Below are 20,745 nucleotides of genomic sequence, written 5' to 3'. Positions count from 1 at the left end.
CGTGTTTCCTTTTACTCCTGAGTATTCTGTAATTGTACGAATGCACCATTTGTTTATCCATTGCCAATTGATGGACATATGAGTTGTTTACAGTTTGGGGCAATTTTGAATAAAGCTGTAAACATTTGCACGTAGATTCTGTGTGGATGTATGTTTTCATTTCCTAAGTGCAATGGCTGGACCATAGAAGTAACGGCAAACTGTCTAAGGGGCTGCACCATTTTCTTTTCCCACCGGGAACATGTAGAATTCCAGTTGCTCTGCCCTCTCAGCACTAAGTATTGTCATTCTGAAAAGTATTTTGGCAACTATAGTAGAGTGGAGTGTAATCTCGTTGTGGTTTTTTTTTTTTTTAATTCTGGATTTGTCTAATGATTAATGACATTGGGCATTTTTGCATGTGTTTGTTTGCCTTCCATATATCTTCTCTGATGACATTTCTGTTCAAATCTGTTGTCTGTTTTGGTTGGGTTATTTTCTTAGGGAGTTGTGACAGTTCTTCATATATTATGAATACTAATCCTATAGCAGATATGTGTTTAGCAAATATGTTCTCCAATTTTAGGCTTGTCTTTTCATTCTGGTTTTTTGTTTTGTTTTGAGACAGGGTCTCAATCTGTTGCCCAGGCTGGAGTGCAGTAGTATGATCACAGCTCACTGGAACCTTGAACACCTGGGCTCAAGCAATCCTTCCGCCGTAGCCTCCTGACTAGCTGGGACCACAGGCATGTGCCACCATGCCCAGCTAATTTTTTTAAATTATTTTTTGTAGAGACAGAGCCTCACTTTGTTGTCCAGGCTGGTCTTGAACTCCTGGATTCCAGCAATCTTCCCACCTATTCTCTCAAAGTTAATCAAAGCTGGGATTGCAGGTACAAGCCACTGCACTTGGCCTCATTTTTAAAAATATCTTTTGTGGCGGGGCACAGTGGCTCACGCCTGTAATTCCAGCACTATGGGAGGCCAAGGCGAGTGGATCATTTGAGGTCAGGAGTTCAAGACCAGCCTGGCCAACATGGTGAAACCCCGTCTCTACTAAAAATACAAAAATTAGTTGGGTGTGTTGGCATGTGCCTGTAATCCCAGCTACTTGGGAGGCTGAGACAGGGGAATCGTTTGAACCCAGGAGGCAGAGGCTGCAGTGAGCTGAGATTGCGCCACTGCACTGCAGCCTGGGCAACAGAGCGAGACTCTGTCTCAAATATATATATGTGTATATATATATATATATATGTATATATATCATATAGCAAAAGTTTTACTGTAGTTCAATTTGCCGATTTTTTCCATTTGAGACGGAGTCTCGGTCTGTCACCAAGGCTGGAGTGCAGTGGCACTATCTTGGCTCACTGCAACCTCCAACTCCCAGGTTCAAGCAATTTTCCTGCCTCAGCCTCCCAGGGACTACAGGTGCACACCAGCAGGCCCAACTTTTTTTAGTAGGGACGGGTTTCACCATGTTGGCCAGACTGGTCTCGAACTCATGACCTCAGGTGATCCGCCTGCTTTGGCCTCCCAAAGTGTTGGAATTACAGGCGTGAGCCACCAACGCCTGACCTTGTGTTTCCTATAAAGGTTTCATAATTTTAGATTTTGCATTTCTGTCTACAATCCATTTCAAGTTATTTTTTGTACAGGGTAAAAGGTATGTGCTATGGATCAAGCTGTCCCCAACTCCAGTCCACATGTAGAAGCCCTAACCCCCAGATGCGACTGTATTTGGTGACAGGGCCTGTAAGGAGGTGATCAGTTCAAGGAGTTCCTAAGTGTGGGGCCCTGATCCACAGAATCAGTGGTCTCATAGGAGACACCTGGAAATCCACTTGCTCTTTTTCTCCCCCTGCACACACAGAGGAAAGTCTTTGTGAGGACACAGCAGGACCATGGCTGTTTACCAGCCAAGAGAAGAGGCCTAAGAGTGACACCCACCTCACAAGCACAAACTCTTGGACTCCTGGCTTCCAGAACTGTGAGAAATAAATTTCTTTTGTCTAAGCTGCGGCATTTTCTTGTGGCAGCCCGAGCAAGCTAAAACGGCATGTCAAGAATGTTTCTCCTTTTGCATAGGATTGTCTAAATTTCTCCAGCATCATTTGTAGAAAAGATGATCTTTTCTCCATTAATTGCCTTTCCAAGTTTGTTAAAAATCAATTGACCGTATAAGTGAGTCTATGATACATAATTGATGAAGCTTTCCTTAATTCCTACTTTATGTAAAATTTTAAAAATCATGAATGGATGTTGAATTTTGTCAAATGCTTTTTCTATATCTATTGAGATAATCACATAGTTTTCCTTCTTTGATACAGTAAACTATATTAACTGATTTTCAAACACTGAACCTAACTTATCCTGGGGTAAACCTCACTTGTGTCATCATATATTATCTTTTAAAATATATTCAGTTTGGCCGGGTGCGGTGGCTCATGCCTGTAATCCCAGCACTTTGGGAGGAAGCTGAGACGGGCGGATCACGAGGTCAGGAGATGGAGACCATCCTGGCTAACACGGTGAAACCCCGTCTCTACTAAAAATACAAAAAAGTTAGCCAGGCGTGGTGGCGTGCACCTGTAGTCCCAGCTACTCGGGAGGCTGAGGCAGGAGAATGGCATGAACCCAGGAGGCCGAGCTTGTAGTGAGCTGAGATCACACCACTGCACTCCAGCCTGGGCAACAGAGACTCCGTCTCAAAAAAAAAAAAAAAAAAAAAAAAAAATTCAGTTTGCTGGATTATGTTGAAGATTTAAAAAATCTATGTTCATAAGGGATATTCATCTGTAGTTTTCTTTTCTGGTCATGTCTTTGTCTAGTTTTGGTATCAGAGCAAAATTGGCCTCTGAAAATAAAATAAGTTGGAAAATATTCCCTTTTTCCACTTTTTGGAAGAGTCTATACAGAATTGGCATTATTTCTTCCTTAAACAGTTGGTAGACTTCAATAAAGAGGTCATTTGGACATGGGATTGTCTTTCTTGGAAGGTTTTTCCACTCTAAACTTAATTTATTTAATATATATGGTACTATGAAGCTTTTCGGTTTTGTTTTTTGTTTTTTGTTTTTTTTGAGATGGGGTTTCACTCTGTTGCCCAGGCTGTAGTGCAGTGGCACCATCACAGCTCATTCCTCCTACCTCAGCCTCCCCAAGCAGCTGGGAGCACAGGTGTTCACCACCACATTCAGCTAATTTTTTAATTTTAATTTTTTAATTCAGCTAATTTTGTAGAGCCAGGGGCTCCCTGTGTTGCCCGGACTGGTCTCAAACTCCTGAGCTCAAGTGATCCTCCTCCCTCAACCTCAAAAACTGCTGGGATTACAGGCATAAGCCAGGGCACCTGGCCTGGTTATCTTTTTTTTTTTTTTTTTTGGTCCTCTGGTGTTGAAACTGAGGGTTATCTATTCTTTTTTTTTTTTTTTTTTGAGACAGAGTCTTGCTCTGTCACCCAGACTGGAGTGCAGTGGCACAATCTCCACTCACTGCAAGCTCTGCCTCCTGGGTTCACGCCATTCTCCTGCCTCAGCCTCCCGAGTAGCTGGGACTACAGGCGCCCGCCACCACGCCCAGCTAATTTTTTGTATTTTTAGAAGAGACAGGGTTTCACTGTGTTAGCCAGGATGGTCTCCGTCTCCTGACCTCGTGATCAGCCCGCCTCAGCCTCCCAAAGTGCTGGGATTACAGGCGTGAGCCACCAGGGGCGCCCAGGCTGGAGTGTAGTGGCACGATCTCGGCTCACTGCAACTTCCTCCTCCCAGGTTCAAGCGATTCTCTTACCTCAGCCTCCCGTGTAGCCGAGACTACAGGCACACATCACCACACCCGGCTAATTTTTTGTATTTTAGTAGAGACGGGGTTTCACTGTGTTGTCCAGGCTGGTCTTGAACTTCTGAGCTCAGGCAATCTGCCTGCCTTGGCCTCCCAAAGTGTTAGGACTACAGGCGTGGGCCACTGCACCCGGCCATTAGTCTTTTTTTTTAACCTGATCATTCTGGCTGTTGTGTTGAAGGCAGACAGAAGGGGCCAAGGGCAGAAGTGGATGAATTAGAAACTGCTACAGCAACAGCTGAGAGCCAGAGGAGGCGGCAGTGGGGGAAGGGAGAGGAGTGGCCACATTTTGGATATATTTTAAAGACAGAGTCAAGAAAATATGAAAGAGAAGGCATGAATCAGAAATGGGATAAGAAAGGAGGAGAAAAGGATGATCCTCAGCCTGTGCAACACAGCGAACCCCCATCTCTAAAAAATATACAAAAACTAGTAGTGAGGAGTGGTGCCTGCAATCCCAGCACTTTGGGAGGCCGAGGCAGGAGGATCACTTGAGCCTGGGAGGTGGAGGCTGCAGTGAGCCGTGACTGCACCACTGCACTCCAGCCTGGGTGACACAGTGAGACCCTATCATAAATAAATAAATAAATAAATAAATAAATAAATAAAATAAGATGACTTCTAAGGTTTCGGCTTGAGCATTGATTGAGATAGGGAAGGCTGTGGGGGAAAATTTGAAGTTCAGGAGAGAAGTAAGGACTAAAAATACAAAATTGGATTAATGTTATTTAAAGCCATGGGAATAGGTGAGATGATAAAGGAGTGAGTGTAGAGAACATTCCACGGCACAAAGGCACACCCAGAGTTTGTGGGATCAGAGAAACAAATAAAAAAGGTTCAAAGAGAAGCAAATGCAAATAGAGAAATGGCCATGGACAGCCCATGAGCTGGGCATGTGCCTCGGCCTTCGAGTCGAGCAACGTGGAGGCCTGGAGACCCCAAGGGCAGGTCTGGTGAAGCTGGGAAGAGCCCCCGGCATGTGGGGAAGGGAAATCAGAGACAACCTGTCAAGAGCAGGGCATTAGAAAGGAGAGAATAGGGAAGTCGACAGAGGGGAAGATAAATTTTTTTTTTTTGTTTTCGAGATGGAGTCTTGCTCTGTCACCAGGCTGGAGTGCAGTGGTGCAATCTCAGCTCACTGCAACCTCTGCCTCCCAGGTTCAAGCCTGCCTCAGCCTCCCGAATAGCTGGGACTACAGGCACACGCCACCACCATGCCCACCTAATTTTTGTATTTTTAGTAGAGACGGGGTTTCACCATGTTGGCCAGGATGGTGTTCATCTCCTGACCTCGTGATCTGCCCACCTTGGCCTCCCAAAGTGCTGGGATTACAGGCATGAGCCACCGCGCCCAGCGGAGAACTTTTTAAAGATGGAGGAAATAATTGGGTGTTTATATGCTGACACAAATAATCCAGTAGAGAGAAAAACTGGCAGGGCAAGAAACAGTATGGCATTGCCACTATGGCATCCTTGGGGAGACATAAGTGGGGTTTGGTGCACAAAGCAGGAGATGGGGCAGACACAGGGCGGCGGGGGTGGGGCAGGGCCCTCTGGGGCTGTAATCTCCTCTGTGGTGGGGAAGGTGGACGTGGGGAAGAACTCACTACAAGCTCCTTCTCTCCTTGCTTTGGCATCGCTCTGTGGTTCTGTCCATCAGATCAGGGAAAGACCAGATGGACTCACTATGGGAAGGGGCCAAGGGCATGCAGGCTCGTCCCCACGGAGGGCGCTGGCTGTGGTGAGGCTTGGCCAGGCTGTGTCCTGGTTCCACCACCAGCTGGCTCTGAATTGCCTGGGCAATTTATGAAATCTTACCATGCCTCAGTTTCCTTACCTGAAAATAGGATCATTGCAGTGCTAATGTGCAGACGGTTACCAGGCGAAAAAGCCAGTGCCCCAGGGTGGGCATCCTGTGCAGCTGTCCTCAGACCCCTCTAGACACAGCTGGCCCCTCACCCTCCTCCCTGCGTGTCCTCCTGGGGCTGACACTGAGGGCGGAGGTGCACATCCCTGGGTCCGGGGCCCTCCTTCCGAGGCTGCCTTGCTCACCTGGTGCCAACTTGATCTCCAGTGCCGTCCGGATGAGGGCCATCAGCGTAGACGTGAAATGGACAGTCATGTCCTCGTTGGAGATGGGCATGTTCATGCGAACCAGGCGCTAGGGACAAGCAGGGCCGGTCAGGGCCAGGCCTGCTGGGGTCACCCCCCACCCCAAGACTACGCAATGATGGGGTCCCTGGAGGCTGGGCTGGGCATCCCAGTGGTGGTGCCTGCAGGTGCCTAGGCCTGAGTGAGGTGGGGCGGGTGGGAGTTTTGCCAGCACTCACACTCTCCCCTGGACTCCCCGCCCCACAAACCTAGCTGAGGACCCTCCTGGCTGCAGAAAAGCAGAACTCCAGGTAAAGACTGGAGCCTTGATCCCTCTGAAAGCACAGCCACCCCCTCACCCTGAGGGACCCCTGCCTGTGGCTGAATGTAGGAGCGTAGCCTTGGCTGGGGAGGAGGAGCAGCAGCCACAGACGGAAGAGGTCCCTGTGCTTATTGCTCTGCCCACCCCCGTCTTCTCTTCCCACCACTTGGATCATCTGGACAAGGAGTAGGTGGTCCAGGGTGCCTCTCTGGGGCCCAGCTCCCAGTGGGGGCCCCTAGAGGTGACATCCTGGTTTTAGCTCAGGTCCAGTGGGGCTTCTGCCTCTCACCACCCAGCATGAGGCCTGGGAGAGATGCTCGATGTCACTAAAAGGCAGAGCCCATCTCTGCGCAAGGCAGCTCCTGCTGCTGGAAGGACAGGAACAGATGGGACTGCCCAGGGCCGCAGGCTGAGGCTGCTGCGCTTCAGAGCGGGCTGGGGCAGTGTCCCGCAGCTCTGCTCTGTCTCCCTCTCAGGTGGACAGCCCATTGCCAGTTTTCAGGGACGGGACAGAACAGCTGGAGATGAGCTCGTGTCTGCACCACAGTCCTCTGGCCCCAGCCAGTGCTGCCCAGAGACCCAGGCTCTAGGAACTGAAGAGGCCTCAAGGAGGAAATGCATCTCAAGTGTGCCTGGAATATTTTGAGCGTGGGGAGCAAGGAGCTGGCCAAGTGGAGCCCCAGGAGCACTGTCCAGCTACAGACAGGAGCTCCTCTCCGGGGTCTGCCTGTCCTTACCCAAGCCTGCAACCTGTGGCAGGGCAGCCCCTTCTCTAGGGAGGGCCACACAGCCCTGCCCCTAGCATTGTGGCCCCAAATCCAGAGTCCTCAGCCTAACAGCTGGTCGGGTGTGGATGCAAGCCGGGCTGGAGACATGAGCCTGACTCTGGCCCCGAATGCTGGCAAAGCCCCACTTGCCACGTCCAGTCCTAGTCCCAGGGCTTTGCATAGCATGTGTGTGCAGCACAACAGGAGTAAACGGCTTCCTGGAGAATGGCATCCCTGCAGACCAGCACGGATGGCGGTGTGAGAGGCCAAGGAATTCCTCTCCCAGAGGGCAGGCGTTGGGGATAGCAGTGAAGGCAGAGCAGGCAGGTGATTTCCAAGAAGGAAGAGCTCCACCCAGGGCACTGGAGGGCTGCCCTCCCCAGGGGTGCCATCAGCCCACTCCAGGCCCCAAAGGGCCAAGAATCTCAGGAAGAAGCCAAGAGGCAAGGCCAGGGCAAACAAACAGGTGTCTCTGCCCTGGGCCCTCCAAGGTGCGGTGCTCTGGGCATCTCCTGGACCCTCCTCAGCTCATCTGGCCCTTCTGCCCCCACCCTGAGGCCTCCCTTGGTCTCTCCATGCCCAGAACCTTGGAGTCAGCCAGCACAGCTGGGTGGGGCTCCAAAGGCTGCTCCGTTATGGCCCTGCCTGCTCGCCCCGGCGCCAAGTGTGGACAGAGCTCTCCTTCTTGGGGACAAAGCTACAGCCTTGCATGCAGGACCCCCAGGCAGGCACAATGCAGGGGCAGGGCAGGGGCTGAGGATGGCTTGGAGGAGCCACTTGGCTCCCACAGGCTGCACTGAGTCGGGTGACAAAGACCTAGAGTCAGGGCACAGAGACAGTGTGGACAAGAGCTGTCCACAGCACCATAGACGAAAGCTCTGGCAGGAAGCTTCCTCAGACAGACTCAGGAAAGTCTTCCTCAGAGAGGATCAGAAAAGCTCTAGGCACATGCTGGCTGAACCACAGGCCGTTTGCCGGAGAGCAGTGGGGGCCTCAGGAGGGCTCTTGGGTAGGTGGGTGGGTGCTGGGGGAACGAAGGTGCTTACACATGGAGGGTAAGAGGTGGGACTGGGGACAGCTGGGCAGATGGAACAGGCTTAGGGCTGGGCCATGTGACCTGCTTGCCCACCCAGGAGGAAGGCCTGGAGGCATCCCTCAATTTACCCCCTTCTTGGCAACTCAGCATCCCATGACTCCTGGGCCCCGAGGCCATCCCCATCCTCCAGCAGCCCTCTGAGGCCTCAGGAATAATAGCAAGATGCCTCTCCCCAACACCCCTTTCCTTCTCAATGCCACAGTGCCTCTTCCCCACCATGGAGCCTAGAAAGTCCCTGGAGACTGCAGCCTGGGCCCAGGGAGCCTCTGCACTTGCTGAGCTGGGGAGGGGGTTGTACAGAAGCACCAGAGGCCCTGCAGGCCCCACCTGCCCCCAGGGCCAGACCCAGAGGGCTGGACAGCTCCATCCATACCAGGGGCTTAGGGCTTTGTTCTGAGCCCAGAACAAAAACAATCTCTGTCAAACAAGTGGTCTGTCCCCTCATTCCTAGGAAAGGAAGGGAGGGAGAAAAGGCAGGGAGGAGGGTCTAGTTCTGTCTTCCTGAGCCTCCGGGGGCTCTCAGAGGGGGCAGCTCAGGTTGTGGGGACAAGAGGCCAGTGAGACATCATGGTGGCCACGTCCCTCTGTCTGGGAAGGAAGCTGGGATGGGGCTGAAGAGAAAGACACAGTGAGGCGGCCAGGGGCACACAGCAGAGCGGCAGACAGACAGCCGGGCACCCTGAAAGGGAGAGGAGCTGGGGGAGCCAGCGAGCACCCCTCAGCAAGCACACACAGCCTCCTGGGGGGCGGGTTGCAGGGTCAGGGTCTACCTTGTAAGCAACTCGAGCAGGGCATTTCTTCCCCAGCCCCAGAGGTGGGGACATGTGTTTCAGCATCTCAAACATGTCATTGTAACTGATGCGCCCACTGGAAACCCGTCCCAGCGAGGCCAGGGCACAGTGGGGTGGTCCACAGGAGGAGCGGCAGCAGGAGGGGAGCGGGGAGGGGAGCGGGGTGGGGGCAGGGAGGAAGCAGACAAGAAAACAGAGCCAGTTAATCAAAGTGTCGGATTCAAAGCCCAAAATCAAAATAAGTAAAATGAGGGATTTCTCTGCTTGGCTTGACCCCCTCCTGGCCCCCCACCCCCGAGCCTCACCTCCTAACTCCAGCCCCACGCGGGGCAGTGGGCGGGGGTGGCGTCTGAGCTAATGAACATGGAGGGGTGAGGAAGGGCTGCATCGGGGCGGCTTTGGGTTGATAATTTCTGATTTTACTCTTTTAAAAATCACAGTGAATGCCAATCAGAAAAGAGCTGGTTCACCCTGCCGGAAGAGCTGGCAGGCAGGGTCAGGTGGCAGATGAGGCAGTGGCTGAGAACCACAGCAGAGACATCAGCTTTCCTTACGGTCAGATTTGCTTCCAAGTGAGGCTAGAGGCTAAAAAGTTGGAGAAGATCTGAAACAAACCAGAAAACTAAAGAGGGAGCCCTGAAGCTGTAGAACCAAAACCTAACCTTGGGGCAAGTCCTGCTTCAAGCCCAGAGACGCCCGAGGCCAGCCCAGGGCAGGGCTGCTGCTGGGGCTCAGGGCTGGGTGGGAAATGGGAGACTGCGGGAGGGGGGAGGAGCTGGTGGGACATGGCCTGGGGCCACCTTGCACCAGCTCTGACAGCAAAGGGGCAGGTTGCAGGATCTAGGAACCTAAAGGCTCCAATGACAGAGTCTTCCCAAGTAGAGAGGCCACAAGGCCTGGGGCCTACATCCACAACCCTGGGACACCTGCCTGTGGGCTTGGGGTCCTAGAGACACAGCCAGATTCAGGTGGCCCATGAGAGAAAGGGGACAGCCTCTTCCTGGCAGATGGATCTGCCCTGGGGCCTTGCCCTCCTCCCGCGGTTCCAGACCAGGGGCTCCTTGGCTGAGCTGAGCGCACCACTCCAGAGGCAAAGCAGGACGGCTTGTCTTTGGCCCCCACTCTGCCTCTGCCCTTTCCTCCCCCAGGGACTGAAGAGCCACTGGGTTACTGGGCTCTTCCGACCCAGAGGACGGCTTCTCCTGGGAGGCCTGTGCCCGTGCTCCCTTCCTCTGGGGCCCTCGGCCTTTGGCCTGACCATCAGCTCACTCTCCAGAGCTCGGAGGAAAAACCGGGCAAGTCGACTGCTTCCTTGATGCAGGAGGGACCTAGCCCCCATCTCCCACCCAGCTAGCTGATCCCAGCCAGAAAGCTTTCTGTGCACTCTCAAAAGGCTGCCTGTCCCCAGCCAGCTAGAAGGGTCAGGGGAGATTAGACAGGGAACCAAAGCGTCCAGGAGGCTGGAGTGCGGGGCAGGACAGGAGGAAAGAAAGGTGAGGCGTCATCATTCCCGAACCAGGCAGGGAGTGTGTGCTGTGTGCGTTTCGAGCAGGGAAGTATGTTGGATGGAGGCTCTGAAGTTGCAAACCTTGTAGGCCAACCTACGAGGGCAGTTCTTCCCTAAGCCAACGGGTGGCGCAATACAACGCAACAAACTGTACATATCCTTATAATGAATCCGGCAACTGGAAAGGAAATGTCACAGGTTATGGCAACAAAGGCAGGATGGAGCCCGACCCGCCCGCCCGCCCAGCCTGTGATGGGAAGACCGACCTCGCGCAGGCGTGGCGGCGGAGGTGAGGGGTGCACTGGACAGGTGGCACCTCGCTGGGGGACTGGGGCTTGGAGCTCCCTGGGAGGTGTGGCAACCCCAGCGAAATTTCCGGAGCCCGACGTGTGCAGGAGCCGCTCCACACAGAACACTGCCCTGCCCCTCCCTCTCGGTCAGCTCCTCCTCTCACTCCCTGAGTGACGATGCTCCCTGGGCCTCCCAGGTCAGCCAAACCCTCTTGACGCCTGGCTTTCTCACCACCACAGCAAGGCAGGTCTTCTTCTCTATCACAGCAACCTCAGAGGCCCACACCCATTTGTCTCCTGACTGACCCTGTCTCCCTGAACACTCTGTGTCCTCCCCTGGAAGCCCTGGTCCAGCTAAGGACCTCCTCTCATCGTAGGCTGGCATCCTTGGATCACCACCAATGCTCCTCTCTCCTACAGTGTAGACCCCTCGGTCCAATCAGCTCCAAATCATGTTGAATTTCCTTCTGTAAAAGGGAAGAAACAGGAAGCCCCACCTCGGCCTCACCAAAGGTGTTTGCTAAGGTTGTTGCAGCCAAGGGACCACCACGGGGGGGCTGGACACACGTGAGACCTCCCACCCTCCCCAACTGTCCCTGCCCATCAAGCCCAGGTGAAAAGTGTGGGCCTGACACCATCACTCCTCAATTCAAGGACTGTACCCACTGTCTATAAAGCAGAATCAAAGCGACTTGTTTAACCAATTTCAATGCCTTTCTCAGCCGGTCTCAGCCTTCCTTGCAACCCCTCTGCAATGCACTCTCCTCTCCAGCCTGTTAGAAGCCACCTGGCCTCCCTCTCCCCTCTGCCCCAGCTCAATCCATCCTATTTCTCTAGTGCTCAAACCTTCCTATTCCTTTAAGTTCAGCTCAAATGGCACCTCCTCTCATTCTTCAGGCCGGACATGGCCTCTCCTTCCTCAGAAATGCCCTGGCCTTGAGCTACAGTCACCATGTGGTCTCACTGCCAAGCCTGGCTGAGCGTTCTGACAGCATGTGCCTGTTTCACCTTTGGGCCCCTGCCCCAGCACATGGCAGATGCCCAGGAGATGTTATTAGACAGATGGGTGGACACAGAAATGAGCAGCCAGATTGCTGCAAGAAGTGTGACTGCAATTCTCCTCTCAAGTTGCCAGGCTTCACACCACAGGGTTGAAGCAACAACAATAGGAAGGTTGGGAAAAGCAGCACCAGGGTGAACAGTTCCGTGCCTTCAGAATCCACCCACAGCAGGCATGTGCATACCACAGGCACACCCACACAGGCACATGCGCACCACAGGCATGTGCATACCACAGGCACGTGTACACCACAGACGTGCACACCACAGGCACACACAGGCACGTGCACACCACAGGCACACACACGCAAAGACACGTGCACACCACACCCACACACGCACACATGGGCACATGCGCACCACAGGCACGTGCACACCCACAGGCACACACAGGCACATGCACACCACAGGCACCTGCACACCACAGGCACACACAGGCATGTGCACACCCACAGGCACACACGTGCACCCCACAGGCACACACACGCACACACGGGCATGTGCACACACACAGGTGCACATGCCATTCATACACACATCCACATACAACCACACAGGCATGCACGCACATTCAGTTCACTTGCACACATATACACACATGCACACATATATACAATCATATGTGCACACACAAACGTCAACATGCACACATGTGTGTGCCTGTGTGCATGCACATGTGCACGAAACACACATGTAGACATCTGTGTGCATGCATGCACAACACGTGTACACATGCACATGTGCACATGCATAGAGTGCACATGTGGTCACACTGTGTAAACATGCACACAACACAGCCATGTACATGCACACATGTCCTGTTTGTGCACACATGCACAGTCACACGTGCACACACAACTCAGGAAATTTCATAAAATTTTGTTGTTGTTTCAAAGTTTCTCCCAAAGAACGAGGAGCCAAAGAGTGGTCCCCTGGGAAATGACTACATCACTGCGTTTGTCACAGAGGCTACCAAAAAGGCTCAAGGTGCCTTGTGCTCTGCTCAGGATGCAGGATCCAGGCCCAATCTGCTCAGCTGCCTCTGCTGGGCCCCTCGGCCTGTCCTGGCCATCTTGGGCTACGTAGGGTGAGCCCAGGCTGCTCGTGGGGGCAGAATCATGTGTTGCTCACAGGTCACATCTGTGCTATTTCAAGGCCCACAGGTTTTGTGTGTTATTTTGTGCATGCTATCTCTGGGGTGAGGCCTGTATTGTTTTTTACTCTTCAATAAGCACTTCTCATATCCCTGAGTGCCTATGTCTTCCAAGGACCCCTGCTCGGAGACTCTGGCTTTGGTATGGTACCACTGTGCATGGTAACCAAGCTGCCATCTGGCCCAAGTCCACTTCCCATTCTTCCTGCCTGTGCTCTTGCCGGCGGCTGACTGTGGAAGGCCCGGGCGTAGCTCAGAAAGATTGGGGAATGTTGTTTTCCTCTCACAGGCCTTTGCCCTTTAGTACTAACTACATGCTACAAAGTATCTCTGTTTTCTGCAACACAGTCTCCTCTAGAAAAAACACACCAGAAAAAGCAGCGACTCTCTAGACCACACAGTCAGGGTGACCTGCCTAGAATTCACCTAAATCCTGCCTCAGCTGGAGTCTCTCCTGCCCTTTGCCTAGCAAGGTCTAGGTCTTCAGTGTGGTCAGTCTCCCCCAAGTCGACTGGGCTTACTTGACCACAGGTCCTGTGTGAATGTGCCTGAGCCTGTCCCTCCCAGCATGAAGTAGGTATCACAGGACAAACATATTGCTGCATCGGACATGATAGGGTTCTCGCAAGCCATGGAAATTGTCATATACACCGTGAAACACAGACAATCTCTACGTCTGTTTTGCACTGCGTAAAAACTGTACATTTCCCACTCAAATGAAAAACACCCACAGAGATGCTGTGGGCCTGGAAGAGCCTGGACAGGAGAGGCCCCGCCCCAGGGCCCCCGATGCTGCCAGTGGCTCCGGACCTTGTCGAGACTGGGAAGGGCCCGTGCAGCACCTTCTGGATCCTCACTAGGAGGGTGGGGGTGCTCTGGGGAGGCTGAGTGGATAGGAGGGTAGGGAAGTCTAGTCAGGCTCCCAGGCCTTTTGTGTCTGTGGAGGGCTCCCTCTGCTGAGCTGCAGTTTCAGCAAAACTGGCAGAACCCAGGAGCTTTGTGGGCAGTAGAACCTCACCATGAGGGGTCTGACCACGTCCTGCCGGCCCTCCCCCAGCAAGGGCACTGGGAGCAGAGGAGCACGAGGGGGCCTGGGCAGGCTGAGGAGCTCAGAGAGAGAAGGCAGGCCTCGGTGGCACCCACGGTTCCCTAATCCCCCTGGGGCGCGGTGAGTGGTGGATGTCTACGCACTCACTGAAAGCTGCTCATCCACGATCATTTCCTGGGCACACACTGTGAGTGAGGTGCTAGCAGTCCTCGTGGCCTTGCAGGGAGCAGCCCACAGTAGACACTGCTTGAGTGAGTGAGTGAGCAAGTAAATGAGGAACGAGTGATGGAAGGAATGGACAAACAGAAAGATGGAGAAGCCATGCTGCCTGACCTGTCTTCCTTCAAGAATGAGCTCTCAGCCCTGCTGAGATGCCATGCTGTACGGGACCCCCGTGGATCCTGATCTCAAACAGCTTCACCTTCTGACCCAAACCATGCCCTTCATGCGACTCCTGTTCTGTCGGGAAAGGCACCACTCCTCACCTTTGAAACAAGTAAACCTTTCCCACCATGACAGATGATAGACAAAGGTCTTAAACACACTACAGCCTTCCTGGTAGCTCATCTGTCAAAAAAGTTCACCAAGCACCCACTATGTGCAGCCTGGGCTGGGGACACAGAGGTGCATGTTGGCCCCTGTCCCCAAAAGAAAGAGCAGAGGGAGACTCCTGGCCCTTAGGGAGAATGTCCTAAAACCCCACATCAAGTTTCACAAGGACGCTATGGCTGTGCTGTCTCCACACACTCTCCCACAAGCCCTCCATGAGCCCTCACGTGACAGGCCTTGAAAGAAGACAGTAAATTTCAGCAGAAGACCCGAGTCTCACAAACCGCTTGAAAACCTTCCACGACTCCGGGTACCTCCCAAGGAACTGAACTCAAGGTCTCAAAAGACCCTTATCAGTTTATGCAGTCCGGGCCACTGCCCAAAGGCACACGAGACGGAAAAGGGAGGCGCTGCTCAGAGGGGACACCACTGCTGCTCTACACGAAACAGGACAGATCCCTGGGCCCCAAACCAAAACCTGAGGGGGTGCTCACTTGAAACATGTCTGAAGCCACCAGGCCCATCCCAAGATCTATGGGTATGGACCACCCCCAAGGACCACAGAGCACCAGGGCTCACTTACCACGCGGCCGGGTCGTATTCAGCCCAGACCCGGATGAACTCGTCCAAGTGGTGAGGACCTAGGATGGAAGAGTCCCGCGTAAGGTACTCAAAATTGTCCATGATCACAGCCACAAAGAGGTTCAACATCTGCAGGACAGGAAGGAGAACAGGTAACGTAGAGAGACCTCAGCCTGCCCTCCCCCCCGCTCCCCCACCACTCTCCAGTGTGTATGAAGCTCTCAGGATAGCAGGGGTCACTCTGATTTGACCAGCACATGCCCGACCTGCTGTCCCCATGGGACTTCCAAGACTTCCTGCCTTCCCGGGGTTCTGGAATCCACATGCTAGTGTCTTGCCCTATTTCAGGCCCCGGAGTTTCCTGTCCATGACTCTCCCTTCCTCTCTGTGATCACATTGTCTTTCCCTCTCAGCCTGGCCTTCCATGAAATCAGTGACTTGCAGTTAACAGTTTGGACTCTACAGGCCAACAGTTTGGGTTCTTATTTTAAAATTAAGTTTAAAGTCACATAACCTACAATTACCCATTTTAAAATGTACAGTTCAGGGGCATTTAGTGTATTCACAATATTGTGCAACCATCTCTCTCGTTTCAAAACTTTTTTCATCGTTCCCGAAGAATACCTCATACACATTAGGTAATCACCACCCTTATCCCCACCCCCCCAACCCCCTGGCAACCACCAATCTCCTTTCTGTTTCTATGGCTGTGTCTATTCTGGAATTTCACATAAAGGAATCACACAATATGATTTGATGTCTGGCTTCTTTCACTTAGCTTAATGTTTTCAAGGTTCATCCATATTGTAGTATATATTAGTACTTCACTTCTTTTTATGGCTGAATAACGTTCCAGTGGTAATACACCACATTCATTCATTCACTGATAGGCATTTGTGTTGTTTCTGCCTTTTGACTATTATGATTCATGTTGCCATAAACATTCATGTACAAGTTTCTATGCAGATATATCTTTTCATTTCTCTTGGGTATATACCTAGGAGTGAAATTACTGGGTCATATGGTAATTCTATGCTTCATTTTTTTTTAGGAACTGCCAAACTTCTTCTATAGCAGCTGGTGCATTTTACATTCCTACTGGCAATGTACAACAGTTCCTCCTTCTCCACATCCTTGTTGACACTTGTTATTTTCAATTTATAGAAAAAGTATTGTTATAGCTGTCATGGTGGATATAAAGAGGTATCTCATTGTGGTTTTGATTTGCATTTCCTTGATGACCAAAGATGCTGAATATCTTTTCATGTGATTGTTTGCCATTTGTATATCTCTTTTAGAGAAATGCCTACTCTTATCCCTTGCCATTTAAAAAATTGAGTTGTTTGGTTTTTTTGTTGTTGAGGTGTAGGAGTTCTTTATATATGCTGAATATTAACCCCTTATTAAATATGTGATTTGCAAGTATTTCCTACCATTTTGTTCTGTACATTGTATTTCCACATATTTGATAATGTCCTTTGACGTACAAAAGTTTTAAATTTTGATGTAGTCCAATTTATCTATTTTTTCTTTGGTTGTTCATGATTTTGGTGTCAAATCTAAGAATCCATCACCAATTCTGAGGTCCTGAAGATTTACCCTTTATGTATTCTTCTAATAGTTTCATAATTTTTGCTATTCTATTAGGTCTTTGATTGATTGAGATAATTTTGTATATTGAGTGAGATAGAGGTCCAACCTCATTCTTTTGCATGTGGATATCCAGTTTTCTTCATATTATTTGTTGAAAAGATTATTCTCTCCCTCACTGAATTATCATGGAAAGAAAGACAATTCTTTCCCCCATTAGCACAACTGTCAAAAGTCAATTGAACACAGATATTTGAGTTTATTGCTGGACTTTCAATTCTACTTAATTGGCCTATGTGTCTATCTTTAGGCCAGTACCACATTGTTTTGATTACTGTCGCTTTCTAGTACATTTTGAAATTGGGAAATGTGTTGTTGGAATTAGTTTGCTAGTATTTTTGTTGATGATCTTTGGATCAATATTCATGAGGGATGTAAGTCTGCAGTTTTCTTTTCTTGTGGCATATCTGATAATGCTGGCCTCACAGAATGTGTTAAGAAGTGTTTCCTCCTCTTGTATGTTTGGGAGAAGTTTGAGTGTTCATTTTCTTTTGTTCTTTTTTTTTTTTTTACTGTAGTAAAGATACATAACAAAAAAATTTCCATTTTAATAATTTTTAAGTGTAGAGGTCAGTGGCATTAAGTATATTCACATTGTTGTGCGACCATGAATACCATCCATCTCCAAAACTTTCTTTGTATTCCCAAACTGAAACTCTGTATCCATGAAACAGTAATTCCTCATCCATCCTCCCCTGGAGACCACCATTCTACTTACTGTCTCGATGAATTTGACTACTATAGGTAACTTATATAAGTGGAATCATACAGTATCTGTCCTTTTGTGACTAGCTTATTTCACCTAACATAATGTCTTCAAGGTTTATTCACATTGTAAAATGTGTCAGAATTCCCTTCCTTTTTAAGGCTGAATAATTATAGTCCATTGAATGTTCATACATTTTGTTTACCCATTCATCTGTTGATGGAAACTGGGGTTCCTTTCTCCTTTTGGCTATTGTGAATAACACTGCTATGAGCATGTGTGGACATATATCTGTTGAAGTCCCTGATTTGATTTCTTTTGGGTCTATACCAAGAGTAGAATTACTGGATCATTCTGTAATTCACTTTTATTAATCTTTTGAGGAACTGTCATACTATTTTCCACACCACCATTTTACAGTCATACCCACCAGTGCACAAGGGTTGAAATTTCTCCACATTTTTGCCAATATTAATTAATTAATTTAATTAATTTATTAATTTATTTTTTGAGATGGAGTCTTGCTCTGTCTCCCAGGCTGGAGTGCAGTGGCGTGATCTCGGGTCACTGCAGCCTCCACCTCCCAGGTTCAAGCTGTTCTCTGCCTCAGCCTCCTGAGTAGCTGGGATTACAAGTGTATGAGACCACACCCAGCTAATTTTTGTATTTTTAGTAGAAACAAGGTTTCATCATGTTGGCCAGGCTGGTCTCAAACTCCTGGCCTCAGGTGATCTGCCCGCCTCAGCCTCCCAAAGTGCTGGTATTACAGGTGTGGTCTTATTTTATTTTTTGAGACAAAGTCTCACTCTGTCGCCTAAGCTGAAGTACGGTGGCGTGATCTCAGCTCACTGCAACCTCCGCCTCCTGGGTTCAAGAGATTCTTGTGCCTCAGCCTCCCAAGTAGCTGGGATTAAAGGTGTGTGCCACCACACCAGGCTAATTTTTGTATTTTTAGTAGAGCCAGAATTTCACCATGTTGGCCAGGCTAGTCTCAAACTCCTGGCCTCAACTGATCTGCCTGCCTTGGACTCCCAAAGTGTTGGGATTACAGGCCTGAGCTACTGCACCTGGCCTATTTTCTTTTCTTCTTTTCTTTCTTCTTCTTCTTTTTTTTTTTTTTTTTTTTTTTGAGACAGAGTCTCCCTCTGTAGCCCAGGCATGATCTCGGCTCACTGCAACTTCCGTCTCCTGGGTTCAAGCGATTCTCATGCCTCAGCCTCCTGAGTAGCTGGGATTAGACATGTACCACCAGGCCCAGCTAATTTTTGTATTTTTAGTAGAGACAGGGTTTTGCCATGTTGGCCAAGCTGGTCTTGAACTCCTGAACTTAGGTGATCTGTCTACCTCGGCCTCCCAAAGTGTTGAGATTATAGGTGTGAGCTACTGCACCCAGCCTATTCTCTTTTCTTTTTCTATCTTTTTTTCTTTAGTAATAGCAATTCTACTGGGTGTGAAGTGGTATTTCACTGTGGTTTTGATTTGCATTTCCCTAATTATTAGTGATGTTGAATATTTTTTCATGTGCTTATTGGTCATTGTATTTGGAGAAATGGATATTAATCACTTGTCAGATGAATAGTTTGCAAATATTTTCTCTGATTCTGCAAGTTGTCTTGTCATTCTGTTGATTATTTCACGGGCTGGGCAGGAGCTTGTTGCGGGAAGTCAGGGACCCTGAACAGAGGGACTGGCTGAAGCCACGGCAGAAGAACATAAATTGTGAAGATTTCATGGACATTTATTAGTTCCCCAAATTAATACTTTTATAATTTCTTATACCTGTCTTTACTGCAATCTCTGAACATAAATTGTGAAGATTTCATGGACATTTATCACTTCCCCAATCAATACTCTTATAATTTCCTATGCCTGGCTTTACTTTAATCTCTTAATCCTGTCATCTTCGTAAGCTGAGGATGTATGTCGCCTCAGGACCCTGTGATGATTGCGTTATCTGTACAAATTGTTAGTAAAACACGTGTGTTTGAACGATATGAAATCTGGGCATCCTAAAAAAGAACAGGGTAACAGCGATTTTCAGGGAACAAGGGAGATAACCATAAGGTCTGACTGCCTGCAGGGCCGGGCAGAACAGAGCCATATTTCTCTTCTTGCAAAAAGCGAATAGGAGAAATATCGCTGAATTCTTTTCCCAGCAAGGAATAACCCTGGGAAAGGAATGCATTCCCAGGGGTAGGCCTATGGACTGCCGCTCTGGGATTGTGTGCCTTATGTGGTTGAAGACAAGGGATGAAACATGCCCTGGTCTCCTGCAGTGCCCTCAGGCTTGCTAGGATTAGGAAATTTCAGCCTGGCAAATTCTAGTCAGACCGGTTGTCTGCTCTCGAACCAGGTTTCCTGTTAAGATGTTTATCAAGACAATGCGTGCCCAGTGGGACATGGAACCTCATCAGTAATTCTAATTTCGCCCTGGCTTTGTGATCTTGCTCTGCCTCTCTGCCCTTGTGATCTTTTATTGCCCTTTGAAGCATGTGATCTTTGTGACTTACTCCCTGTTTGTACCCCTCTCCCCTTTTGAAATCCCTAATAAAAACTTGCTGATTTTGCAGCTCAAGGGGCATCACGGAACCTACCAGTAGGTGATGTCACCCCCGGAGGCCCAGCTGTAAAATTTCTCTCTTTTGTACTCTTTCTCTTTATTTCTCAGACCAGCCGACACTTAGGAAAAATAGAAAAGAACCTACGCTGAAATACTGGGGGCTGGTTCCCCCATAGGAGCTATTTACTTTATTTTTACTTATTCGGTTCCTTTTTTAAAATTCAATCCCTTTGCCCATTTCTTTCTTAAAAATTTTTCTTTTGCTTTCATTATTTTTTTAATTGACATGCAATAATTGTATATATTTATGGGGTACAGTGTAATATTTTGATACATGTATACAAATGTGTAATGATCAAATCACAGTAATTAGCATATCCATCACCTCACTTATTTCTGTGTTGGGAGCATTCAAAATTTGCTCTCCTATTTGAAAATATTTGAAATATTTGAAAATATTCAACAAACTGTTGTTAATTATAGTCACCCTACAGTGATATAGAAGACTCAAACTTATTTCACCTGTCTAGCTGTACTTTTGTATTTGTTCACCAACCTTTGGCTATCCCGTCCTCCTAACCTTTCCTGCCTCTAGTAACCACTATTCCACTCTCCACTTCTATGAGAGCAATTTTTTTTTAGCTTCCACATATGAGTGAGAACATGCAATATTTATCTTTCTGCACCTGACTTATTTACCTTAACATAATGACCTCCAAGCTCATCCATGTTGCCACAAACAGCAGAATTTCATT

General features: G+C 49.4%; 1 protein-coding gene across 6 annotated transcripts in view; it reads right to left on the bottom strand.

Annotated features, from left to right (window-relative positions):
* The window catches only part of CACNA1B (calcium voltage-gated channel subunit alpha1 B), a 248,990-nt gene that overhangs the window by 12,837 nt on the left and 215,408 nt on the right, over positions 1-20,745 (bottom strand). For all 6 annotated transcript variants that reach the window (XM_054501972.1, XM_054501966.1, XM_054501970.1 and 3 more), the window contains 3 exons: positions 15,076-15,203; positions 8,866-8,962; positions 5,872-5,980 (listed from right to left, as the gene is read on the bottom strand). In XM_054501972.1, the coding sequence (XP_054357947.1) occupies positions 5,872-5,980; positions 8,866-8,962; positions 15,076-15,203 (334 nt within the window). The remainder of the gene's footprint in view (positions 1-5,871; positions 5,981-8,865; positions 8,963-15,075; positions 15,204-20,745) is intronic.

The sequence above is a fragment of the Pongo pygmaeus genome, chromosome 13, assembly GCF_028885625.2.
Source record: "Pongo pygmaeus isolate AG05252 chromosome 13, NHGRI_mPonPyg2-v2.0_pri, whole genome shotgun sequence".
Lineage (NCBI taxonomy): Eukaryota > Metazoa > Chordata > Mammalia > Primates > Hominidae > Pongo > Pongo pygmaeus.
Note: the sequence above shows the minus strand (reverse complement) of the source record. Positions and strands in the feature narration are given on the sequence as shown.